This window comes from Alligator mississippiensis, chromosome 2, assembly GCF_030867095.1.
Source record: "Alligator mississippiensis isolate rAllMis1 chromosome 2, rAllMis1, whole genome shotgun sequence".
NCBI lineage: Eukaryota > Metazoa > Chordata > Crocodylia > Alligatoridae > Alligator > Alligator mississippiensis.
Window position 1 is genome coordinate 192685348 of NC_081825.1, and position 20645 is coordinate 192705992.

General features: G+C 43.5%; 1 protein-coding gene across 1 annotated transcript; it reads left to right on the top strand.

Moving 5' to 3' along the window:
* The first annotated feature begins 8784 nt into the window (after window positions 1–8784).
* Window positions 8785–13696, top strand: KCNJ11 (potassium inwardly rectifying channel subfamily J member 11). Its single transcript, XM_019476642.2, has one exon. The coding sequence runs from the start codon at window positions 8870–8872 to the stop codon at window positions 10052–10054; it is 1185 nt and encodes a 394-aa protein (XP_019332187.1). The 5' UTR covers window positions 8785–8869; the 3' UTR covers window positions 10055–13696.
* The last annotated feature ends 6949 nt before the right edge of the window (window positions 13697–20645 follow it).

Below are 20645 nucleotides of genomic sequence, written 5' to 3' on the forward strand. Positions count from 1 at the left end.
GAAAGGATGCTTTTGTTCATAAATTATGTAGCTGTGCCTTGTTTTGTTTGGCCTACCCAAGAGGTCTCTGTTCAAATACTGACCCCAATAGAACTAGACAATTAAGGGTCAAAAAAACTTTCACTTTCTTAACACAAGTGAGTTGGAAAGGCAACTCTTTCCTAGCCTCAGATCCTTATCTTGCTATTACACTGTCCTGAATTCATGATTATCCTTACCAATAAATTATACAGACATGCATATGTATGTAAGAGTACATACAACTGTGTAATCAGCCTAACTGATGAACAGCTAATTGACAGGTTAAGTGAATGACAGCTAATAAACCTAATTAAGGACAGCTACCCAGCATTTTTCCTTCTTTTCATTGGTAAAAAGGAGCAGGCTTTCCAGAACATACAAATCTAAACCTTTTCCACATGCATGAGCGGGAAGGAGACTAAATGGATGAGGACCTGGTATTATTTGGACAATGGTGTCAGTTGTTCATCTACCTTAGAAGAGAGAGTTATGCCATTTTCTTACATTTTAGGAAGTTCAGAGATTTTGGGAAATCAGCCTTCTGCTTTTATGCCCTTTTTCATTCAAGCATGCCTGGGGAAATCCAGTTGAAATAATGCACTAAGTTGTCATTTTCAATATCCTTTGTTTTCTCTTACCATTCCTTTCAAAGTTAAAATGGAGCATTTTCATGCACTAATTATTCTTTTCTACTTGCCACAGTGCAGAAAAGCCAAGGATATATTTTGTTGCATTACAAATTCCTCTATTTTGCAGCATCAGCTTTTTACTATTTGTACACTATTTGTGAATTGAGAGGCTTTACAACCAATGGAAGAGTGTAGTGTTAAGAACAGCGAAAATGAGGAGATAAATTATTACATGACTAAAATTACTCAGTTCTGTCAACGATAACCGCACATGGAGAGGGGGGAAATGAGTACCGGAAAATATCCTCCTCCATGAAACTCACTGGCAAGTGTAAAAAAACAAAACAAAACAAAACTATACAACTATAGCCATCATTTGTGTTTTACGGCAAAAGAAGTCATGGTTCAGGAGGGACCCCACTGTTGCATGAAACAGCAGAATATACACTCCCAAAGATAAGTTACTTTGCTTGGGATCGGGGCTTCACTGAGCTAGAAGGATGCTGCACTTCAGCAGAGATGGTCAGAAGCTGCAACAGCTACTGCAAAGGAATCCTATTATTCTCTGAAGGCATTGGGCTGGATTGTGAAGCTGTTGCTGGCCTCTGTGCCTGCTAGCTGCACAGTCAGGATTTCTTCCATTACTGCTACAAGCTGAAAACGCTTCTGCTATGATAAATATGAGCATTTAGAAAATTATCAGTGGCTCTGAATCACTTTAGGACATTTAACAAGAGAAGTCAGGACTACTTGGTTAAAATCCTGGCTCCGCTGATGTCAGGAAATATGACTAATTACTTAGATTCTATTTCTACCCTTCCTCTGCTAATCACTTGCTGTGCAACTTGGGGCAAATCACTTCAGCTCTCTTCATGAGTTGTCCACCCATCTGTGATACTGTATTCATAATACATGGTCTCCTCAGGGGAGTTGCAAGATTTAATCAGTATCTGTATAGCACTTAGTGGTTCTTGGTTGATCTAAGTGCAAAGTAAACAGGAATATTTCACTGTTACCTGGATATTTATTATGCCGTTATAATAAAACCCTGCTTCCCATAAGAAATGATTCAGCAAGAGAAACAATGGGGAAAGTATATACAAGTGTAGTGAAGGAAAAAGGCCTATTATCACGCCATAATCCACTTGCTAAACTGTAAAGTGAGAGGTTCTTCCCATGACCTTTATTTGTTCTACAACCCTAACCCAAAATAAGTTGGCTTGTACAGAATGGCCGCTCTTGCCCCACTCCCCGATTGAGTACCCATTTCTGGCTCCATAGAAACAGTATTCCTCTTTGCTTCGTTTAAACGCTCATCAGAAGCTATTTGTTTCCTGCAGTTGGACAGTTGTGTGCCCAGTCACCAAACAGCTGAGATGGGGGAAGATGAGATAAATTGGTGAGTGACATGCACAAAACAAGGAGAGAAGGGTAGCGAAACACTCTCCAGTACTGAGGGATCTGAAAATGCAGGCCCTTCCTGGATAATTCAGCTCATGCTACATGATTTCCTATGTAAGGTTCCACTGCTGACTCTCACTCCCAAACCATAAAACTAGTTCACTAGTGGGATGCCTCCCTCCTGACACTATTTTTTCTTAGAACAATGTTACAAAAGCTATTTGTTCCCTTTTCAAGTAAATGTAATCACTGCCCTCTGGAGGGCAAAATACAGAATTAAAGAAGCTTTTTTTCATTTTGGTTTTTAACAGTGGGCCTCACTATATTATTTCCCCCTGTGCAAAATATAAAATGATACCAAGCAAATAGTGTTCTGTGCTTTATATCCATTTTGCAAAAATGTAAGCAACTGCATAAGAGGTAGTGAGGTAGGGAACCATGTCCCAGTGCATGAGCCTTCAAATGAGTTAGCCCAATTAGTAGCCCTGTGCAAAGCGGCTAGTATTTGCTTCAGATTTGGATTCAGCTGATTCAGGGAACAGCGATTCGATTCGGTGATTCAAATCGATTCGGCCGAATCTGATTCAGAGATTTGGCTGCTGCCGAATCAGCCGAATCTCCAAATCACATAGGCCCCATCCCCTGCCCACTCTCAATTGCTGCCCCACCAGCGGCTCTTTGGGAAAAAAAAGCCCACACTTACAGGCTGCTGCCAGGCGGGGGGCGATCCCCACTGCCCCATACTGCATGGGGGGCTCTTCCACGAGCCTCCAGAAGCCCTGAGGCCGCTGCAGCAGTGGTGAGTTCAGGGGGGGGTTTGTTGTTTTTTTTAAAGGGCCAGGAGCTGGGGTGAGCAGGGCAGCCATGGGGGTGCTGGGAGAGTGGAGGGGGGTTTGGGAGGGCTGGGGGAGCAAGCAGGGGATGGGGCCTGGGAGGGGTCCCCCCATGGTCCCCTCCCTTTCCCCACCCCCTACTTACCAGCATGGAGTCTGGGTCCAGCTCCCTGCTGCAGCCGGTGAGGACTGCCCAAATTGCCAAAGCTCTCTGAATCTTTTCCGAATCCATTCAGAGAGCTTTGTCTTGATTTGGACCTATTGAATTGATTCAGTCCCCTGATTCAATTCAGAGATTCGGCCACCAAATCGGGTCGAATCTCCTTCAAATCAAATCAGCACTGAAGCTTCGCACAGCCCTACCAAGTAGCTGATTAAAAAAAAAAAAAAAAAGTTTAGAAAAGGACACAAAACAATCCTTTTTTAAATGTGAAATATACCCTAACATCTATGAACCTATGAATGTATGTAGGTGATGTATGTAGGTGATGTAGCTATGTGTAGATGTAGGTGTGTAGGGGATGTACGTATGGAGTAGGTGTAGGTGTGTGTAGGTGATGTACGTATGGAGTAGGTGTAGGTGTGTGTAGGTGATATACATATGGAGTCTTCACAAATCAGGTTTCCATCTGCCATATAAATATGGCAATCCAATAAGCACCCAAAATATCCACAAGAGAAATAAAGTAAATGGGAAGGGGGAAAAACCCCAACACACACACTTCTGGCTCAGATTAAAACCCATGGTATCAGATTAAGAGGTATTTTGAACAGAACAGTTGAAGACGTTTCCCTGGGCATTTCTAAAACAATAAATGGTGAATATCAGAGAGGGCATTGAACAGGGATATATCACTCCAGAGATACCTGGTTCAGTGCCCTCCCTATAGTATACAGCATCCACTTCTGCCACTTAGAGACAGGATTCTGGGCTAAATGGACTATTGGTCTGACATAGTTTGGCACTGGCACATCTTATGTTCACTTTTTTATATCAGAGTTAAGAACGACAGCCCAGAATATGAGAAAGAGATATAGAAAATACAGGAAACCTCCCAATGAGTCAATATATCCAAAAACATATCTGGAATCTGTATATCCCTAACAAATTTGCTTATATATTAACTGTTTACATCTATAAAGTACCTACATATATAAAGAAAGAAGCAAGACAGAATTTAACTGTGGGATCTAGAATTATTTTGCTAGAGTGGTCAAAGTACACAATCAGAAATATTTGTTCTAATAGATGTGGAAGCTGCCTACTTAATTTCAACTTCCAACACTGGCAAGCTCTCACCCGCTAATCAGGACCTGGGGAAACAACTATTCACCGAGGCCCCCCAGGGGAGGACAAGAAATAATGGGCACAAACTAATTGAAGATCGCTTCAGGCTAGACATAAGGAAAAACTTCTTTATAAGTCAAGTGCAGAGGGTTTGGAACAGGTTCCCACCAGAGATGGTACAGTCACAACCCTCGCAATCTTCAAAAAACATCTTGATGCCTATCTTGCTGGGGTTATCTGATCCCAGCAGTCTTTCCTGCCCAAGTGCAGGGGGGCTGAACCTGATGATCTGTAAGGTCCCATCCAGCACCCAACATCTATGAAACTATTAAACTTCCTCATGGCAGTAAGACATTGTCTAGTAAATCAGTGCCAATAACCACTTAGATATTATGACAAAGTAATTAAAGCTCCAAAGCTGAGGAGTGATTTGAGAGAGATACATGATCCCTGCAAACCTCCAGCCTCTTATTTTTTCAGGGAGAAAAAAACTGCTTTAGTGTGGATGAGAGGCATAACTAGCAATTTTGGCACCGTGGGCAGAGATGCCAGAGAGTGGTAGATGGGGTCTACCTGCTCTGGATGCTGCTGATGCTCTGCCAGGTCTCCAAGGGCCGTCTATCTAAAGAAATTTAAACTGGCATCTTGGGCTGGCATACCACTTGCTCTGCCATAGTTATGACAACTCTTTAAATTTAATTCAGAAGATAAATTTTCGGTGCAGGACAGGCTGGTAAACCCTAGTTCAATTACTTCACTGATTTGTATGAGTCTAAACCCATACAAAACAATATAAACTGAAAGTATCTAATCAAAGTTTTCAGTTTAAATGAACGGGCAACATCCCTTTAAATGAAATATAGCTGACTCCACATGCTGAACACTCTGGAAAAATAATTCCCAAGTCTGGTCTTAAATAAAGCAGGTTGCGTTGGTTTGGGATATGTAAATACATATAGAGAATCCACACAGCAGCTCTGGTTTCCCTCTTCTTTGCATCGCCTTTGGCAGTTCTCACAGACCTCTGGAAGCTCAGATCATGCTAGGTTAAGTATATGCACTTGAGTCACTCCTTAGTTTCCTTCCTACTGCATCAAACCTAACAATTACTTGCATTCATGTGCCTTGCCTCAGTATGCTGGCTCCTTGCTTTAAATAAAAACCACCATCTTATTGGGTTTTATGAATCTACTGTGTATGTGGGTCTTTATAGTTAGAGAAGTAGGGCTGGAAGGGACCTCCAAAGGTCATCTAGTCAAACCCTCTGCCTGAAGCAGGATCATCCCTATCCAAACCATCCCGTATAACCATAATCTAAACTCTACATAAGACTAACCTCAACCCGGACACAACATAGACCTAACACCCTAACCTGCCACGGGTGAAGCAGGGGAACAAGAGGTCCTGGGTAGAGGGCCACACACCCCACTACAGAGGAAGGCAAAACCCCCCACAAGCCCATCCCAATCTGACCATGGGGTAGTATTTCTTCCTGACCCCAAATATGGTGAGCAGTCTGACCTTGAGCAAAGGGGCAAGACCCTCTAGCCAGGAACCTCTGGGCTTTGCTCCTAGCAGGAGAATCAGCACACCTCAACTGAAGTCTCCAGCCTTAACTAGCCAGCACCCAATGCCTCTGTGGAAGCTAAAAAAACCCCTAATGCATAACAGAAAAAAGGGAGCGGGGCAGGAGCAACCAGCAAAGCCCAGAAGCATAGGAAATATCTATGGCAGAAAAGAGGCATAGCTACAACTTGATAATCCCTGATCAGTGGCTGTCCAACCTCTTCTTGAACACGTCCAGTCATGGGGAGTCCACAGCTTCCCTAGGCACTCTATTCCACTGCCTCACTATTTTCACAGGAAATACATTTTTCCAGATATCCAATCTAAATGTACTTTGCTGCAACTTTAAGCTAGAGATAATGTTCAGAGATAAATACTTCTAAAAATGTAATTAATGGGGTTTCAATATTCTGTCCCAAGCTTAAAATTAAGCATGTATTAATGCTTTGCTGATTGCAGCCTTCCCAAGGAAAGTTTCTATCCTTTAGTATCTGGTTGAACTATTTGATACTTAAATGTATCATTTCCTGCTACTTGAGCTCTGTGGAGCTTCCCTGAATTCTTTTATAAAAGGTTTCTTTGGAAAAAAAACAAAAAACACCACAGTATCTATCTTGCATGCTTTTTCATAAATGCAAAGAACAAGACAAAGAAAATAATCTTAATATAAAATAAATAGCAGAAGTACATCTATTGCCTAAATGCTTTCCATGCCACTAACAAAACAAGATAAATCAATGAAATGTAATGTAATTATACATGGAACTAAGATCCCAGCACCCCTTGGATATCTAAGTGATAACCAAACATCTCTGACGTGGATCGGGAGCCAGAAATGATGGCTTTCTGTAGCCTAATCCACATTCAACTAAAAAAAAAATTTAAGTAATACATTTAAAAGATCAATATTGTTTTATTTGCATTGCAAGCAGGGCCATATGTGACAAATGCATGTATTTGGAACAGAATGAATCACAATATCTCAAAATTGCCTAAAACAGCATAAATGAATTAGCCAAGTGACCTTTGCCTAGATCCATGTTACTTCCCCTGGATATGAACTTACTTACAAAAAGGAAAAAACTGGACCAGAAAGACAGACCTGGGAAGACTCACCAACTCTTGCTTGTAAAAAAATTATTTATTTACAAAAAGGTAAGGATTTCTGTGGGTTATATCTTTTACTGGACCAGCTACATGGCCCAGATAGACTTAGGCATGCTCTTGAATGCAGTTCATTCTTAATATTCGTATATTAACATATATTAATTCAATATAGTAATTCATATATATTAATTAAAGAATGAACTGCATTCAAAAGCATGTCTAAGTCTATCTGGACCATATATATTTGCTCCCCAATATGTGTGTGATCTCCCATCACCAGATACTGTGAAAGCAAGTGCAGAGAGCAGAGCATAAGAAGAAAACAAAGGGCATGAGAAGCATACGAATATAAGAAAAAAAAGACATGTAAGGAAAACAGTCTAAGGGGGGCGAAGGGGGAAGTCTGAGCCCAACAGAAGGAGGCTTTCCCAGTGCAGCGGCACACACAGTACCAGCCCCTCCTTTCTGGGTGCTTCCACTGCAGCATCTTTATGGCTGTCTCGCAGAAACCTGTCACGCACGCACGTGCACACACACACACACACACACATATACGTACATACAATAGATAAATATAGCTATCGTCTAGTCTGTATGTATGCACTCAGACTGCATTCAAAAACATGTCTAAGTCTATCCCAGCTGCACTGCACTATTATATATGTGTCTGTGTGTATGCACTTATACATATAAGTGTGTATACATAGATACACATATATAAACATATGTGTGTACGTATCTATCTCTATATCTATCTGTCTACATATCTTTCTATCTATATAGGTCTAGATAGATCAATAGGGATAATACACACACACTTTGGGAGGGAAATGATATATATCATTTGATATATGATAGATATATATAAATTTGCCCCTCCCCAAAGTGCATGTGTATACCTATTATAGATATCTATCTATCTATCTATCTATCTATCTATCTATCTATCTAGGTCTATGTAACGATAGATAGATAGATAGATAGATAGATAGATAGATAGATAGATAGATGTGCCGTCCTTGCATCTATCTATCTGTCTGTCCATTGCATCCATCTATCTGTCTGTCCATGATGGACAGATAGATAGATAGATAGATATGCCGTCATTGCATCTATCTAGCTATCTATAGTTATATAGATATATATAGATAGGTATAATACAAACACACTTTGGGGGGGTGCAAATGATATATATCATTTGATATATGATAGGTATATATAAATTTGCCCCCCCCCCCATGCATGTGTCTATTTATCTAGCTAGGTCTAGATAGATAGATAGATAGATAGATAGATAGATAGATAGATACGATGGCATATCTATCTATATATCTCTATATAGATATGTAGAGATATATATATAGATATAGAGATAAAGAGATAGATATAATACAAACACACTTGGGGGGAATGATATATATCATTTGACATATGATAGGTATATCTAAATTCCCCCTCTACCCAGTGCATCTATCCATCTATCTATCTATCTATCTGTCCGTCTGTTTAGATAGATAGATAGATAGATAGATAGATAGATAGATAGATAGATAGATAGATAGATAGATAGATAGATGCAATGATGACATATCTAGCTATCTCTATACAGGTATCTAGATCTATATATAGAAACAGACAGATCCAGTACACACACGCGTGGGGGGGCGAATGCTACATGTCAGTCGCTGTGTGCTGGGTATGTGTACAGGCGCCCCGGCGTGCACGTGCCCCCACCGCAGACGGGGACCCGGCAGGGCGGGCGCAGGTGGCGGGATGTCGCGGCCCCCCCGCGCAGCCGGAGGCGGGTGTCCGCAGCCTGGCGCTGGCCGGGGGCGGGGGCGGGGCAGGGCGGGGCGGGCGGCGGTGCCCGGGGGAGGCAGAGGCGTGCGGGGGGACCGCGCCGCGCCGCGCCGCGCGGGGCCGGGCCGGGCCGGGCTGGGCCGCGGCAGCGGGGCATCGCCTGCAGCCCGGTGACTGGCGCCGGTAGGCGGTAGCCGGCGGCCGGAGCCGGGCGCGGCGGAGCCATGCTGTCCAGGAAGGGGATCATCCCCGAGGAGTACGTGCTGACCCGCCTGGCCGAGGATGTGCCGGATCACGCCCGCTACCGCGCCCGGGAGCGGCGGGCCCGCTTCGTGGGCAAGAACGGTGCCTGCAACGTGGCCCACAAGAACATCCGCGAGCAGGGCCGCTTCCTGCAGGACGTCTTCACCACGCTGGTGGACCTCAAGTGGCCGCACACGCTGCTCATCTTCACCATGTCCTTCCTGTGCACCTGGCTGCTCTTCGGCATGGGCTGGTGGCTCATCGCCTTCGCCCACGGTGACCTGGACCACAGCACCCAGGTGGAGCGGGGCGGGGACCCCGGGGGCTTCGTGCCCTGTGTGACCAGCATCCAGTCCTTCACCTCCGCCTTCCTCTTCTCCATCGAGGTGCAGGTGACCATCGGGTTCGGCGGGCGCATGGTGACCGAGGAGTGCCCGGCCGCTATCCTGGTGCTGATCGTGCAGAACATCGTGGGCCTGGTCATCAACGCCATCATGCTGGGCTGCATCTTCATGAAGACGGCGCAGGCCCACCGCCGGGCCGAGACCCTCATCTTCAGCAAGCACGCCGTGATCGCCCTGCGGGAGGGCAAGCTCTGCTTCATGCTGCGGGTGGGCGACCTGCGCAAGAGCATGATCATCAGCGCCACCATCCGCATGCAGGTGGTGAAGAAGACCACCAGCTTGGAGGGCGAGGTGGTGCCCCTCCACCAGATCGACATCCAGATGGAGAACCCGGTGGGGGGCAACAGCATCTTCCTGGTGGCGCCACTCATCGTCTGCCATGTCATCGACCAGAACAGCCCCCTCTACGACATCTCCCCTCTCCACCTCAACCACCAGGAGGACCTGGAAGTCATCGTCATCTTGGAAGGGGTGGTGGAGACCACGGGCATCACCACCCAAGCCCGCACCTCTTACCTGGCCGACGAGATCCTCTGGGGCCAGAGGTTCGTGCCCGTTGTGGCCGAGGAAGATGGGCGATACTCTGTGGACTACTCCAAGTTTGGCAACACGGTGAAAGTGCCCACCCCTTCTTGCACGGCCCGGGAGCTGGAGGAAAACAGAAGCATCATAGACACCATGTTACAGTCGCCTAAAGGCACCATTAGGAAGCGAACTGTCAGGTTAAAGCCCAAATTTACCATCTCTGATGAGCCTTCCTGACACACGTGGTAGAGGAAACTCTGGTGGGGCTGTGTCCAAAACATGCAATAAGCACCAACTCTTGAGACTGCCTCTATTTTTTCTTATTCCGGTTGGTAGCACAAGGTATGTGTTGTGTTATTTATTGCAGGACAATTGTATTCTGTTATTATTTGTAAAGGTGTGAGAGATTTAAAGCAGCCTTGGAGGGGTGAAAATGTTAATCTGCTGTTTTAATTTAAAAATCCTGACTCTTGCATTTATTTGCATGATCATTTTTGGACTGAGTCATCCACATGGGAATCAGACCTTCCCTTGAAAAGTAACTTCATATGTGCCCTGGGAGGTTGCAATATTTAGGGCTTTGCAATGTCTGTCATCCAGACAGTAGTTTTTAACTGCTTTTCTGAATAGAAACATTATCATGATGCAGAAAAAGCCTTTAACAGTTATTATTATTAATCTCAAATCAGAACTTAAATAATAATAATAAAAAAGGTCAGGCAGTAATTTTTATGAGAAAGATAAGTCTGGATATGAAGGTGCCTGTATAAGTCATGGTACTTTGTCTTGCAGAAATAAACTTACAGATTTAATTTAGACCATATTGTACTGTCTGGATCCATTGACTGCAAGTGCAGTAGGAGAGTCATTTGTATACGTATTTTTGTATCTTTTCAAACTCTTCTACAGTGCCTCAAAAGAGGATATGTTATCTCTATTTCTGATAGCGAGTGATGCACCTATGGTTTCTAAAAGGGTTTGTCTTTACAAAGCAGAACAGATATTAATTGATGTTATGTAACTGAAATTAATTATGGAAAAGAAAAATACCTTCATCGATTGCAAACAAACAAAAAGCCCAGCCACAACATGCTAGGGCACCTGTGAGAATTCATCCCCCAATGATTTCAATCAGATAACAAGGGAGTATAAATTTTATCAAAGACCTTACCTAGAAAGTGTTTTGCAATGAAAAAAGCAGTCAGGACTCATGGTAGATATGATATGTTTTATTAGACCAACAAGATGTTTGCAGAGAACTGTCTTTACTTGCAGGCTTTCAGGCACAAACACCCTTCATCAGGCAGTTTTCAATTAAATAAATTTTTTTGCAAACATCTTGTTGGTCTAATAAAAGATATCTCTACCACGAGTACCGATTGCTTTTTTCTCTAGACCAATATGGCTACAACCGGGATACTTTTTACGGTGAAATAGCAGATGCAAATTATATCAAATGGTATTTGCCTGCAATTAGCAAGACCCCTTAATTTTATTTTAATTTAGTTTTAGTTTTAAGAATGATTCAAGAGCATTTTGTTCTGAGGCAAGGGCGGGATGTATAGGATAATGCAGCCTACTTCCGGGATGTCAGATCACAGCACATACCATTGTTGTGAAGACTGCACCCTTTTCATTTAGGGCCTGATCATGAATTAATTTTTGCACAACTTCGAATTCCACCTGCTCCCTTTGATTTTGATTGTGCTCCGAATGCAAGATCAGGCATACAATGAAAAAAAACACACCATTAATTCACTAAGTTTTCTTTTTTAGCAGTCCCTGTTAACCTGATCCAGCAAATCTTCCACCTGGAGAGTTCCCATTAAGAACAATGGCAGTTTTCTGTGTGGAGGGCTTGTACGATAGGGGCCTGATAACATCCTTATAACATATTCTTGATAAGCACTGCAGACTGCCATTGAAATCAAAGAAGATGTTGTCTGAATAAGGCATCAATAGAGATGGCAGACTGGTCTTGGTGACACAAAAGATGAGATGGTACTGTATCACAGGCCTCTGTGTGAGGTTGCATTGTTCTCTTTAACGAATCTCTGTATGGGAATTCCTTGCATCTTACAAAATTATCGCAATATTCTTTTGAAAACAGTTTGTCTTGTGGCCAGTTTTTACACAACTTTTCAGTATAACAAAGCACAAATGCATGCAATAGTAAAGAAGAAAAAAAAGGAAAAGAGTTGCATACTTACTAAATAAGAATTTGTGATAAAATGAAATAATTTCGATAATAAAAATCTCAGTACATTAGAAACATTATTTTTATCATTAATAGCTATAAATCTCACAGGTTAAGTAAGGCTTGCACTTATGCTATCCAGACAGCCAGCTAAACGAATACTTAGAAACATGTTAATATGTGTCCAAGTTTCCAAAGTCGTAACCTAATGGGCGCATCTACACATGTGCTTTAATGCGTGGTAGACTATTTTACTGCATATTACAGATTAAAGCGTCGTATAAAAAACCATGACATTATGTTAATGTGCAGTAAAATAGTCTACTGTGCATTAAGCATCACTAAAAAAGCATGCAAATGCACTACTGCACATTAGCGCAGCCTAATGCTCATTAATTTAGTAGCTTACATTGGAGGTACAAAATATAATGTGCATTAGAAAAGGCGCATTAATGTATGTGTAGACACGCCCACTATTAATATTATTTTGAAGTGCACTTAAAGTGTGGTAGGCGTTTCACAGTGAGAAGACATAACAGGCTTGAAAAATTGGAGTTCAACAGCATTAATATGTAATTTGCAAGGGAAAATTGAAAATTAAAATGTAAAGCTTGGTAAAGGGAAAAAAAGCTCTATTAGGAAATGGTAAAATTTGTTCTAATTATTAAAGTCTTTTTGTGAAATTCAGTTTAACTGCACCATCATTTTCCCTCCCTCTCTATTACTGCATCTCTGTCAGTCTTCACTTGGAGATTATTTACGGTAGATCTGTTTCTCATGGGTATGCGTGAAAAGCATATGTATATAATAACCCTTTGAAGTTTCTACATCCGCCTTACCAACTGTCACTGTTCTGCTGTCATATCACTAAAAGATGCATAGATGAAATATCACACAGGGAAGTTTCAAATGACCTGAAGAGTCCCTGTATTATTTTCTGTCTATATAGTGCCTTATTTCGGTACATAAATACTTACAAATGTTTATTGACAGAAAATGCTTGGAGACTGTTGTTCTTCTAACATTTTTTTTAAGTTTTGACCTATATGAGAAGCAATTTCAGGAAGACTACTAGCCAAATAAACCTTCTATTCAGAAACAGATTCAAACCTCTTGTTTCCTCAAGGAAGTTGGTACCACAGAAATAACCTGCATTTTCTTTGTACTCTGAAAGACAGAAAGGTGGGGAGCTGAACTGCCTTAAGGACTTTCTTTTATGTCATCACTGCAGAAAGCACCTGAATAACCAGCAATGTGAGGGTAAGAGACAGCAAAGAAAAGGATCCCCAGGAATATAAAAAGAGAAGAATCTCACAATAAAGGTTTCCGTGGGCAATTAATTTAATCAAAACCTTTGCAAGTCTGTTAATGGGAATTCTTTTTTGTTTCTTTTTCATTTAAATTATTTTGTGCTTTAATGGTTTGAAACATATCACTGTATATTGGGGCATCATAAAGCAACAAAAGCAGAAAGTTTCAAAGTGACTGGGGACAGAAAACATTTGCAAAGACTGTTTTATTTTCTTGCCATCAAGTTGTTTACAAAATATTTGATAATACCCTAAATCCAGAATTGTCTGTGAATTTACACTTAACACTAAACAAGCAACTTTTCCTTAACAAGCTTTCCAGATAGCAGGTTAGTGCTATTATTCTTTATTTATTAAAAATCCTTTATTTCACCATGAGGCAAGATGATTTTTCTTCTATGGCAGTAGTCCAGCATGAGTGATGCATTTGAATTTTTTCTCCTAGGGTCCCTTTCAAATAAGCTATTCATGGGGGTAGCCCCAGGTGATAATCTGAAGGGACACATTTTTTACAGCATTAGGAGAAGACTATGTTCTTAGTGCACTAAACTTGCCAATATTAGTAAGCTATGCCATCTGAATGATGAAAGGAAGTTACATGTTTTGCAAACATTTATATACATGAGCAACTCCTGCACACACAAGTAATCCTGTTTAACTCGTGATCTGACCCGCAAACAGTATTTATGTAAAAAATCCCAATACCATGACTTGGCTGTTTACTTATTAGAGCAATGAAGGGATAGGAAAGATTCCAGTTAACAGATGGGCAATAAGAAAAAATTAAGCGAATCTGGTTAATAATAAACATGATTTGAAGGACAGCCAAGTCCTCTGTCATCGTTTTGAAATATTTTTAGCCACTGTCAATTAGAATAATGGTCCCAACTAGGCCATCAGTTTGAACATTAAACTGATCAATTAAATTAAAGGACATTGTGCTTAAATAAGAGATAGTGATATAGGGACCAATTTGGTCCTTTTACCCCTGCTACAAAGCACAAATGGACAATTCATACAATATATTATTAGAAAATACAGTAAATGTCAATATGAGACATTACCTGTAAAAATATATTAAAAACGGGTAAACACAGGAGGCTACACATTGGGAGTGGGGGAAAGGAGCAGCCGTAACCTATTACATTTTAAAATGCTTCTTATAGAGAAAAAGAAGGCATGGGTTAAGACAGATGCAAAGGGGGAGTGAACTCTGTGTGTTGGGAGCCCCTACAGCAAAGGCTTCACCAAGGTGAGATGACTGAATACCTAAAAGATGGATGGGATGGTTAAGAAATAAATAAAGCTGGGACTCATGAACAGTAATCAGCTGTATAAAATCAGCAAGACCAATTCAGAATCTGTCTGCCCTTTATAGAAGCCAACCCAGAGAATGCTGGCTGGGTGTAATACGATCAGAGTTACTCAATCCATCCAGTACGCATACTGCTGTGTGCTGCATGCAACACAAGTGACAGAGAGGTGTTCCTGGGAGGCCTGTTAGAAAGGAGTTAGAGGAACTGAGTCTTATGATTGGCTGTTTATTAATAGTCAATAATATATTGCTAATTAACAATTAAAAATCTGACAGTTCAAGTTATTTTCTTTTGCTTTTCCCTCCTCTTCGTCCCCGTCTCGCGCTCCCCTTTCCCCCCTATTTACCAACTGACACATGTGCGCACAGCCCTCAATGAATTATTATACAACGGCTGGCAAAGCAGGCTTGATTTGTAAAAAAAGCAGAGAGTGTGTTTACAAAAAAAAAGCAACTTAAGTTGCACAGAGTTCAGAAATGTGATCACAGTTGTCAGATGTTCTACCTTTCAGCTGTCACATATAATAAAAGTGGTCTGATAATATCAGTGGGACAAGAATAAGGGCGCTGACTGCCTTGTACTGTCCCTTTTGCAATCCATGGTGGGAAAAAGCATGGTGCAGCTGTTGGGCATACTTGAAGTGGGATAGGAATTCTGATTCTGTTCCCATTTCTGTTGCTAACTTGCTTGGTTCCAGTCTCCATGGATATATGTACATGGCACGGTGCCGTGCAGTGCAATACTGGAGATACCAAAGCAAGTTCCCAAACCAGAGGCAGCATAGCCCCAGCACTGTGGCATTCCTTCTGTCCTAATTAGACAAGGCTCTAAGGGTTCTGGGATCTGACCCAATATCTTTGCATTGCACTGCAGTTTGCTATGTCAATACACTGGCTTGTTCAGCATTAGCACTTTTACTTCTTTTACCTCTTACAGCACGTTTACTCCTTTGATGTGTTTCATTCCTATGTAGGCACCGTCTCTTAGGGCATTTATACATGTGCTCGGGGGGGGGGGGGGGGGGCGCTTTAATTAGAGAGCCACTCCAATGAAAGCACCCAGTGTCACATGCATCAGGATCCCTACACTGAAAATGGCGACAGGGGCACTTTAACTAAAGCTTTAGATATAGTGCTCCCACCACCATTTTTCAGCGCAGGGAGGCTGATACTGGAGTCTGCTAGAGCACAGTAATTATCACGCTCCAACAGGCTCACTTAATTGAGTCTGCTCCAACACTGTAATTACACTGCAGCAGAGAAGCTTCACTGCACACGTATAGGCGCCCCGTGTCACTGTTTCCCATCTGTAACACAGAGGTAACAGCACAGAGGTGTTAGGAAGATAACCACAGGACTGAAGCATTCATATACTATGAAAATGGAGGCATAGGGTCAGGACGTTTCTGAAGAAGGGCATGCCTGGGTACCATTTGTGAGTGCTGTTTTGAAAATCTGTCAGAGTTTGAATACCTTGTAGAGGAATCAGTTGCACTAGCAGATGTCTGACTCCATCAAAACTGGATCTTTAGCAATGAAAACTGAACTGATACCAGGCCCCAAGCGACCGCTGTTCAGCTGAAGGGCCATCATTCCCCTATGGTGCTCCCTCATGCAAGGGATCTTCCCTTGGCAGCCAACACAATGGGGTTGGGAGCAACCAAACTAAGATCTTGTTTTATTGCCAACTAGGTAGAAGTTTCTTCCTTTTTTCATGTCCTTATGATCAGGTATTTAGCAGATTTGTTGGACTCTGACAGGCCACGCTGTGAGCACTTTTGCTGTGACCTCAAATTTGCAACTTCTGGGCTGCTAACCATGCGCCTTAACACCCACACCACCCCCACCTGTTAGGTAGAAGTTGGAAGTGAGTGATGACAGCCACAGGAGCTTCATGGGGATTCATAGGGAAATAACAGGCACTTCATGAGAATAACCCACAGAAAAATTAAAAGGATGGCATTTCTCTCCCTGCTACCTCTAAAGTTATATTTATACTTACTCCAAATTGCAAAACTAGGTGTTCTGTGCATTTTGGACTCACATTCTGACCTGTATTCAATCATATCCAATTGCTCCCTTTGGAAAGGAAAACATGTCATGCCCATAATATATAAAAGCACAACAGGCCTGATCTAAATCCCATTGGAGTTGGTAGAAAGACTTCTATCGACTTCAGTGGGCTCCAGATTGGCCCAAGATTGCCCCAGTTCTCTAACCTCAGTCAGATATAGATTTATTTTGAAGGCAGTGGTGAAAGGGTTTTTAATCTAAAGGGCTCGGTTCTCCAGTACATAACTCAAGTGAAGCTCCCACTAAGATCAATGGGAACTTTGTTTGAGGAGTAAAGACTGAGAAGGCATTTCAGTACTGGGTCCAGTGACAGTATGAGAAGCACATTCAAGATGTTTGTTGGATGTTTCATTGACTGTCTGTAGCAAATGACGCTTTGTACTATTTTTGATGTCACTGCTGGAGAAAGATACGTGATACAAACCTACACACTCTTGACCAAGCAGTACTATTAAAAGCACAGAAGACATTCTCAAGAGTATTTAAATATCACTGTCCACCTCATGCTGTTAACAATATTGAATGCTAATAATGAATTTCATTATGAATACTGCTCTGTTTCACACTGATATGTTGATACCACCCACAGGACAACACTAAATCTTGTGGAAGTCATTGCATGTTGTTCTGCAATGTCCAACTTTACCTAGAGGAATGTCTCAAGGGACAAGCATTTCCAGTCTTTCTTTGTCTCCTGTTTATGTCTGACACCTATTAATACTAGGTTTGATGCAGGGAGCTGGGGGGTGGAGTTTCAGCTGTCTCTGTGGCACTGATCACATTTCCCACACACATTTTTTCAAAATCCTAGATTCATCTATGGGAGCTGATCTGAGCTCTGCTTGGGTTGTGGGGGAAAAGAGAAGCTTGGCAGTCCTGGCAGGAATGCAGAGCAGAGCAGGCACTCTATCCAGCAAAAGGGGATGAAGACAGCCTTAGATTCATGTTGCTTCCCCTGCCATCCCGAAAGCCCAGTCCCTGAGCTACAGCGCACCAAGCCTGTGCACCAGCAACAGGAAGAGGATATCAGCACCCCACACCATAAAATAAAAGACCCCCAGAAGCCACATGCTGCCCCTTCCTCTATGCAAGGCAGAGTAGAATCTTGAACTCACAGGCTTGGGCAAGGAAACCATGAGACTATGTGTAGGGAAGCTCACTTCCCAACCCTACCCCTTCTTAGGCTGTCAGTTTTCTACAACATGCCCAACCCCCTTCAGTCACTGCTTGGCCTGACAGAAACATTTTGGCCAGAGCCAGCCACTGACAAACACAGTTCATCAGTGAGCGCATCTACACATTTATTAATGCATTGTAATTACGGTGCATTAAGTTTACTACCTGTAATAACAGGTACTAAGTGCGCCGTAATCGGCGCTAATGTGCATTAGCACAGATTCATGCTTTTTACGTGACATTAATGTGCATTAGATTAAGTCTACTGTGCATTAGCACATTAGCATGGTTTTTGTCAGTCACACTAATGCGCAGTAGAATTAGTCTTCTGTACATTAAGCATCTCTTGTAGACGTGCCTGTATAATGTAGAATCCTGGAGTTGTACCATTAGTCAGGTACTCTCAGGAGACTGAGCTACACTTGGAGTGAAGGAAAAATAGCAGCTTGACAGCCCTGGTAGCAAAGCCTCTGAAAAGCAGAGCATGTGTCTGCCCAGCAAGAGGAGGAAGAGAATAGTCTTGAACTCGTATCACTTCAGCACCCAGCCGATAAGCTACAGAGCATCAAGCCTGCACATCCTTCACCCCTGGGCTCCTAGCCTAGGTACAAACATTCAAAAAGCCCAAGGCAGAATCGACCTATGTTATATGGTTGTCTATAAGTGGCATAGTTTAGATTGGTAATGAACAGAACACACATTCACCCTTTGTTGGGGCGGGGGGGCTACAAATCTCAGACTGGGTTCTGCCATTTTTAAACCAGTCTCTGTGCACCAAACTTCTGCTCTGTTACAGGTATAGACCAGTTTTGTGCGCCAAACTTCTATTCCGTTATGGGTATAAACCAGTTTCTGATCACTTATGCCGGCAAAAGTGTAATGGTCTGTACCTGGTTCTAATAAGATATAGCCTAAGAGATCACAGCAACCGCAACAATAAAAACTGAAATCCATGTGCAGTGAAGTGGGCTCCAGGCCCAGGAAGATAGTAATCTTGGGCTCATGAGGCCAGCAAGCCAACCACTGAGCTGCAGCCTGCCTCCGAGATTACAGGTGAACTGGCAGATTGGCAACTCATAAAAGATATAAGAGAAGCCTACAGCCCAGTATTTTACTACTTATACTCCAAACAAAAATAACAAAAACAAAACCACACATCCCAGAATCTATCTGGCTATCCATGACAACACAATATAGATCATTACCTTTACCAACTGGGGAAACTGAAAATGGGGAGATGGGTGGCCCATAGTCTGGAACCAGGTCTTCTTGAATTTGCTAATTCTGATATTCTAGGAAACAGTCACAGATTGCTTTTATTCAAATAGGGGTTTCACTGAGGCTTTTAGGTTGGACTGATCCAGTGCTTTCATGCACTGGGAACAGAGGCGAATTAACACACAGGCCCATGGGGCCTGGGTCCAGGGGCCCCAGCTAATCAGGGGACCCCTGGGTGCCTGGGTTTTCTTGGGAAATGGCAGGTTTCCCCTTGCAGGTGAGCAGTATTCTAGCCTGCAAGAAGTCCTGCTTGGGGCTGCTGGGAGCAAGATGCAGGGGGTATCGTGTGCATAAACATGGCCAGGAATACAGCTGGGCAGCATGGAGAGCAGGTCCTTGCAGGTAAGTCTATGGAGGTGAAGGGGCATGGGGGAGAGAAGTGGTGTGGGGGGGCAGATCAAGGTCCCCACAGTGAGGGAAGGAAGAAGTAGGGCAGGGGTTGGGGGTGCTGCCCGTGTAGGACAGTGCATGGGATACAGGGCCAGGGTGGGAAGCAGGACGGAGCCACAGGCAGCTCATCCAGGGTGTACAAGGGGGGTGGGCAGCTCCCTGCTGCTGCACAACCACCCCCCTAGGGAGGCAGGGGAGGAGCCATGTCCTCCCACCCATATTTGTGTGCAGGATGGATGTGGGCTGCCTGCTGTGGGCTCAGGGCTCTCCATTGTGCTGCCTTCCCTTCTAAAGCCCCATGTCAGCTGTATGCCCCCTACCTGCCTGGCAGCAGTGGGGACAGTGAGTTGTGCCTCCCACTGTCAGGTATGCAGTGGGACACAGTCAGCGTGGGACCCCCAGAACAAAGGTAGCAGAGCAGAGACCCCAAGCCCACAGTGGGCAGCCCACGTCTGTGCCCTCCTCCGCTCCACTATGGCCGTTGTGGGGGAAAGGGGAAGGGAGGGGGAATGGGGAGCAAGGAGGAAAGGCAGGCATATACCACCCCATCCCCTGCCCAGCCAGGTCCATTCAGCCTCCCCTGCGGGGGACAGAGACCTGTCCCACCCTTGGCAGCAGAAGCACCAGGAGGGGAAGGGGCCCCTGCCCTTGCTGGTGTTTAGCTCCCAGGACCTGGGTGCCAGCTCCAGGGTGGGGGGAGAAAGAGTGGCATGAATGTATTGGGGTGTGAAGCACCTCCAATTTTCTGTTTGCCCAGGGCCCCAATAAACCTTAATCTATGACTGACTGGGGAGATATTATTTAGTTGGAATTGATATTCTTGGGAAAGTAACCGTTCTTGAAGGAAGGATTTCTTATCCAAGCCATGCTTACAATGGGGCAGAGGAGGAAAAAAGCCTTTGGCCCTTGAGAAGGGGCACCTCTGCCTAGCCAGAACAGACCATGGGCAGTCCTACACTCACAGCCTTTCCCCTCCCTGGTAGAACATGCATCCCAGCACGCATGGAGCAGCTCGACTGGGCAGCCTTCTGGCTCAGTCTCATTATGCAGGATGGATGTTGGGCATTTCAGACACACCCCTTCTGAAAA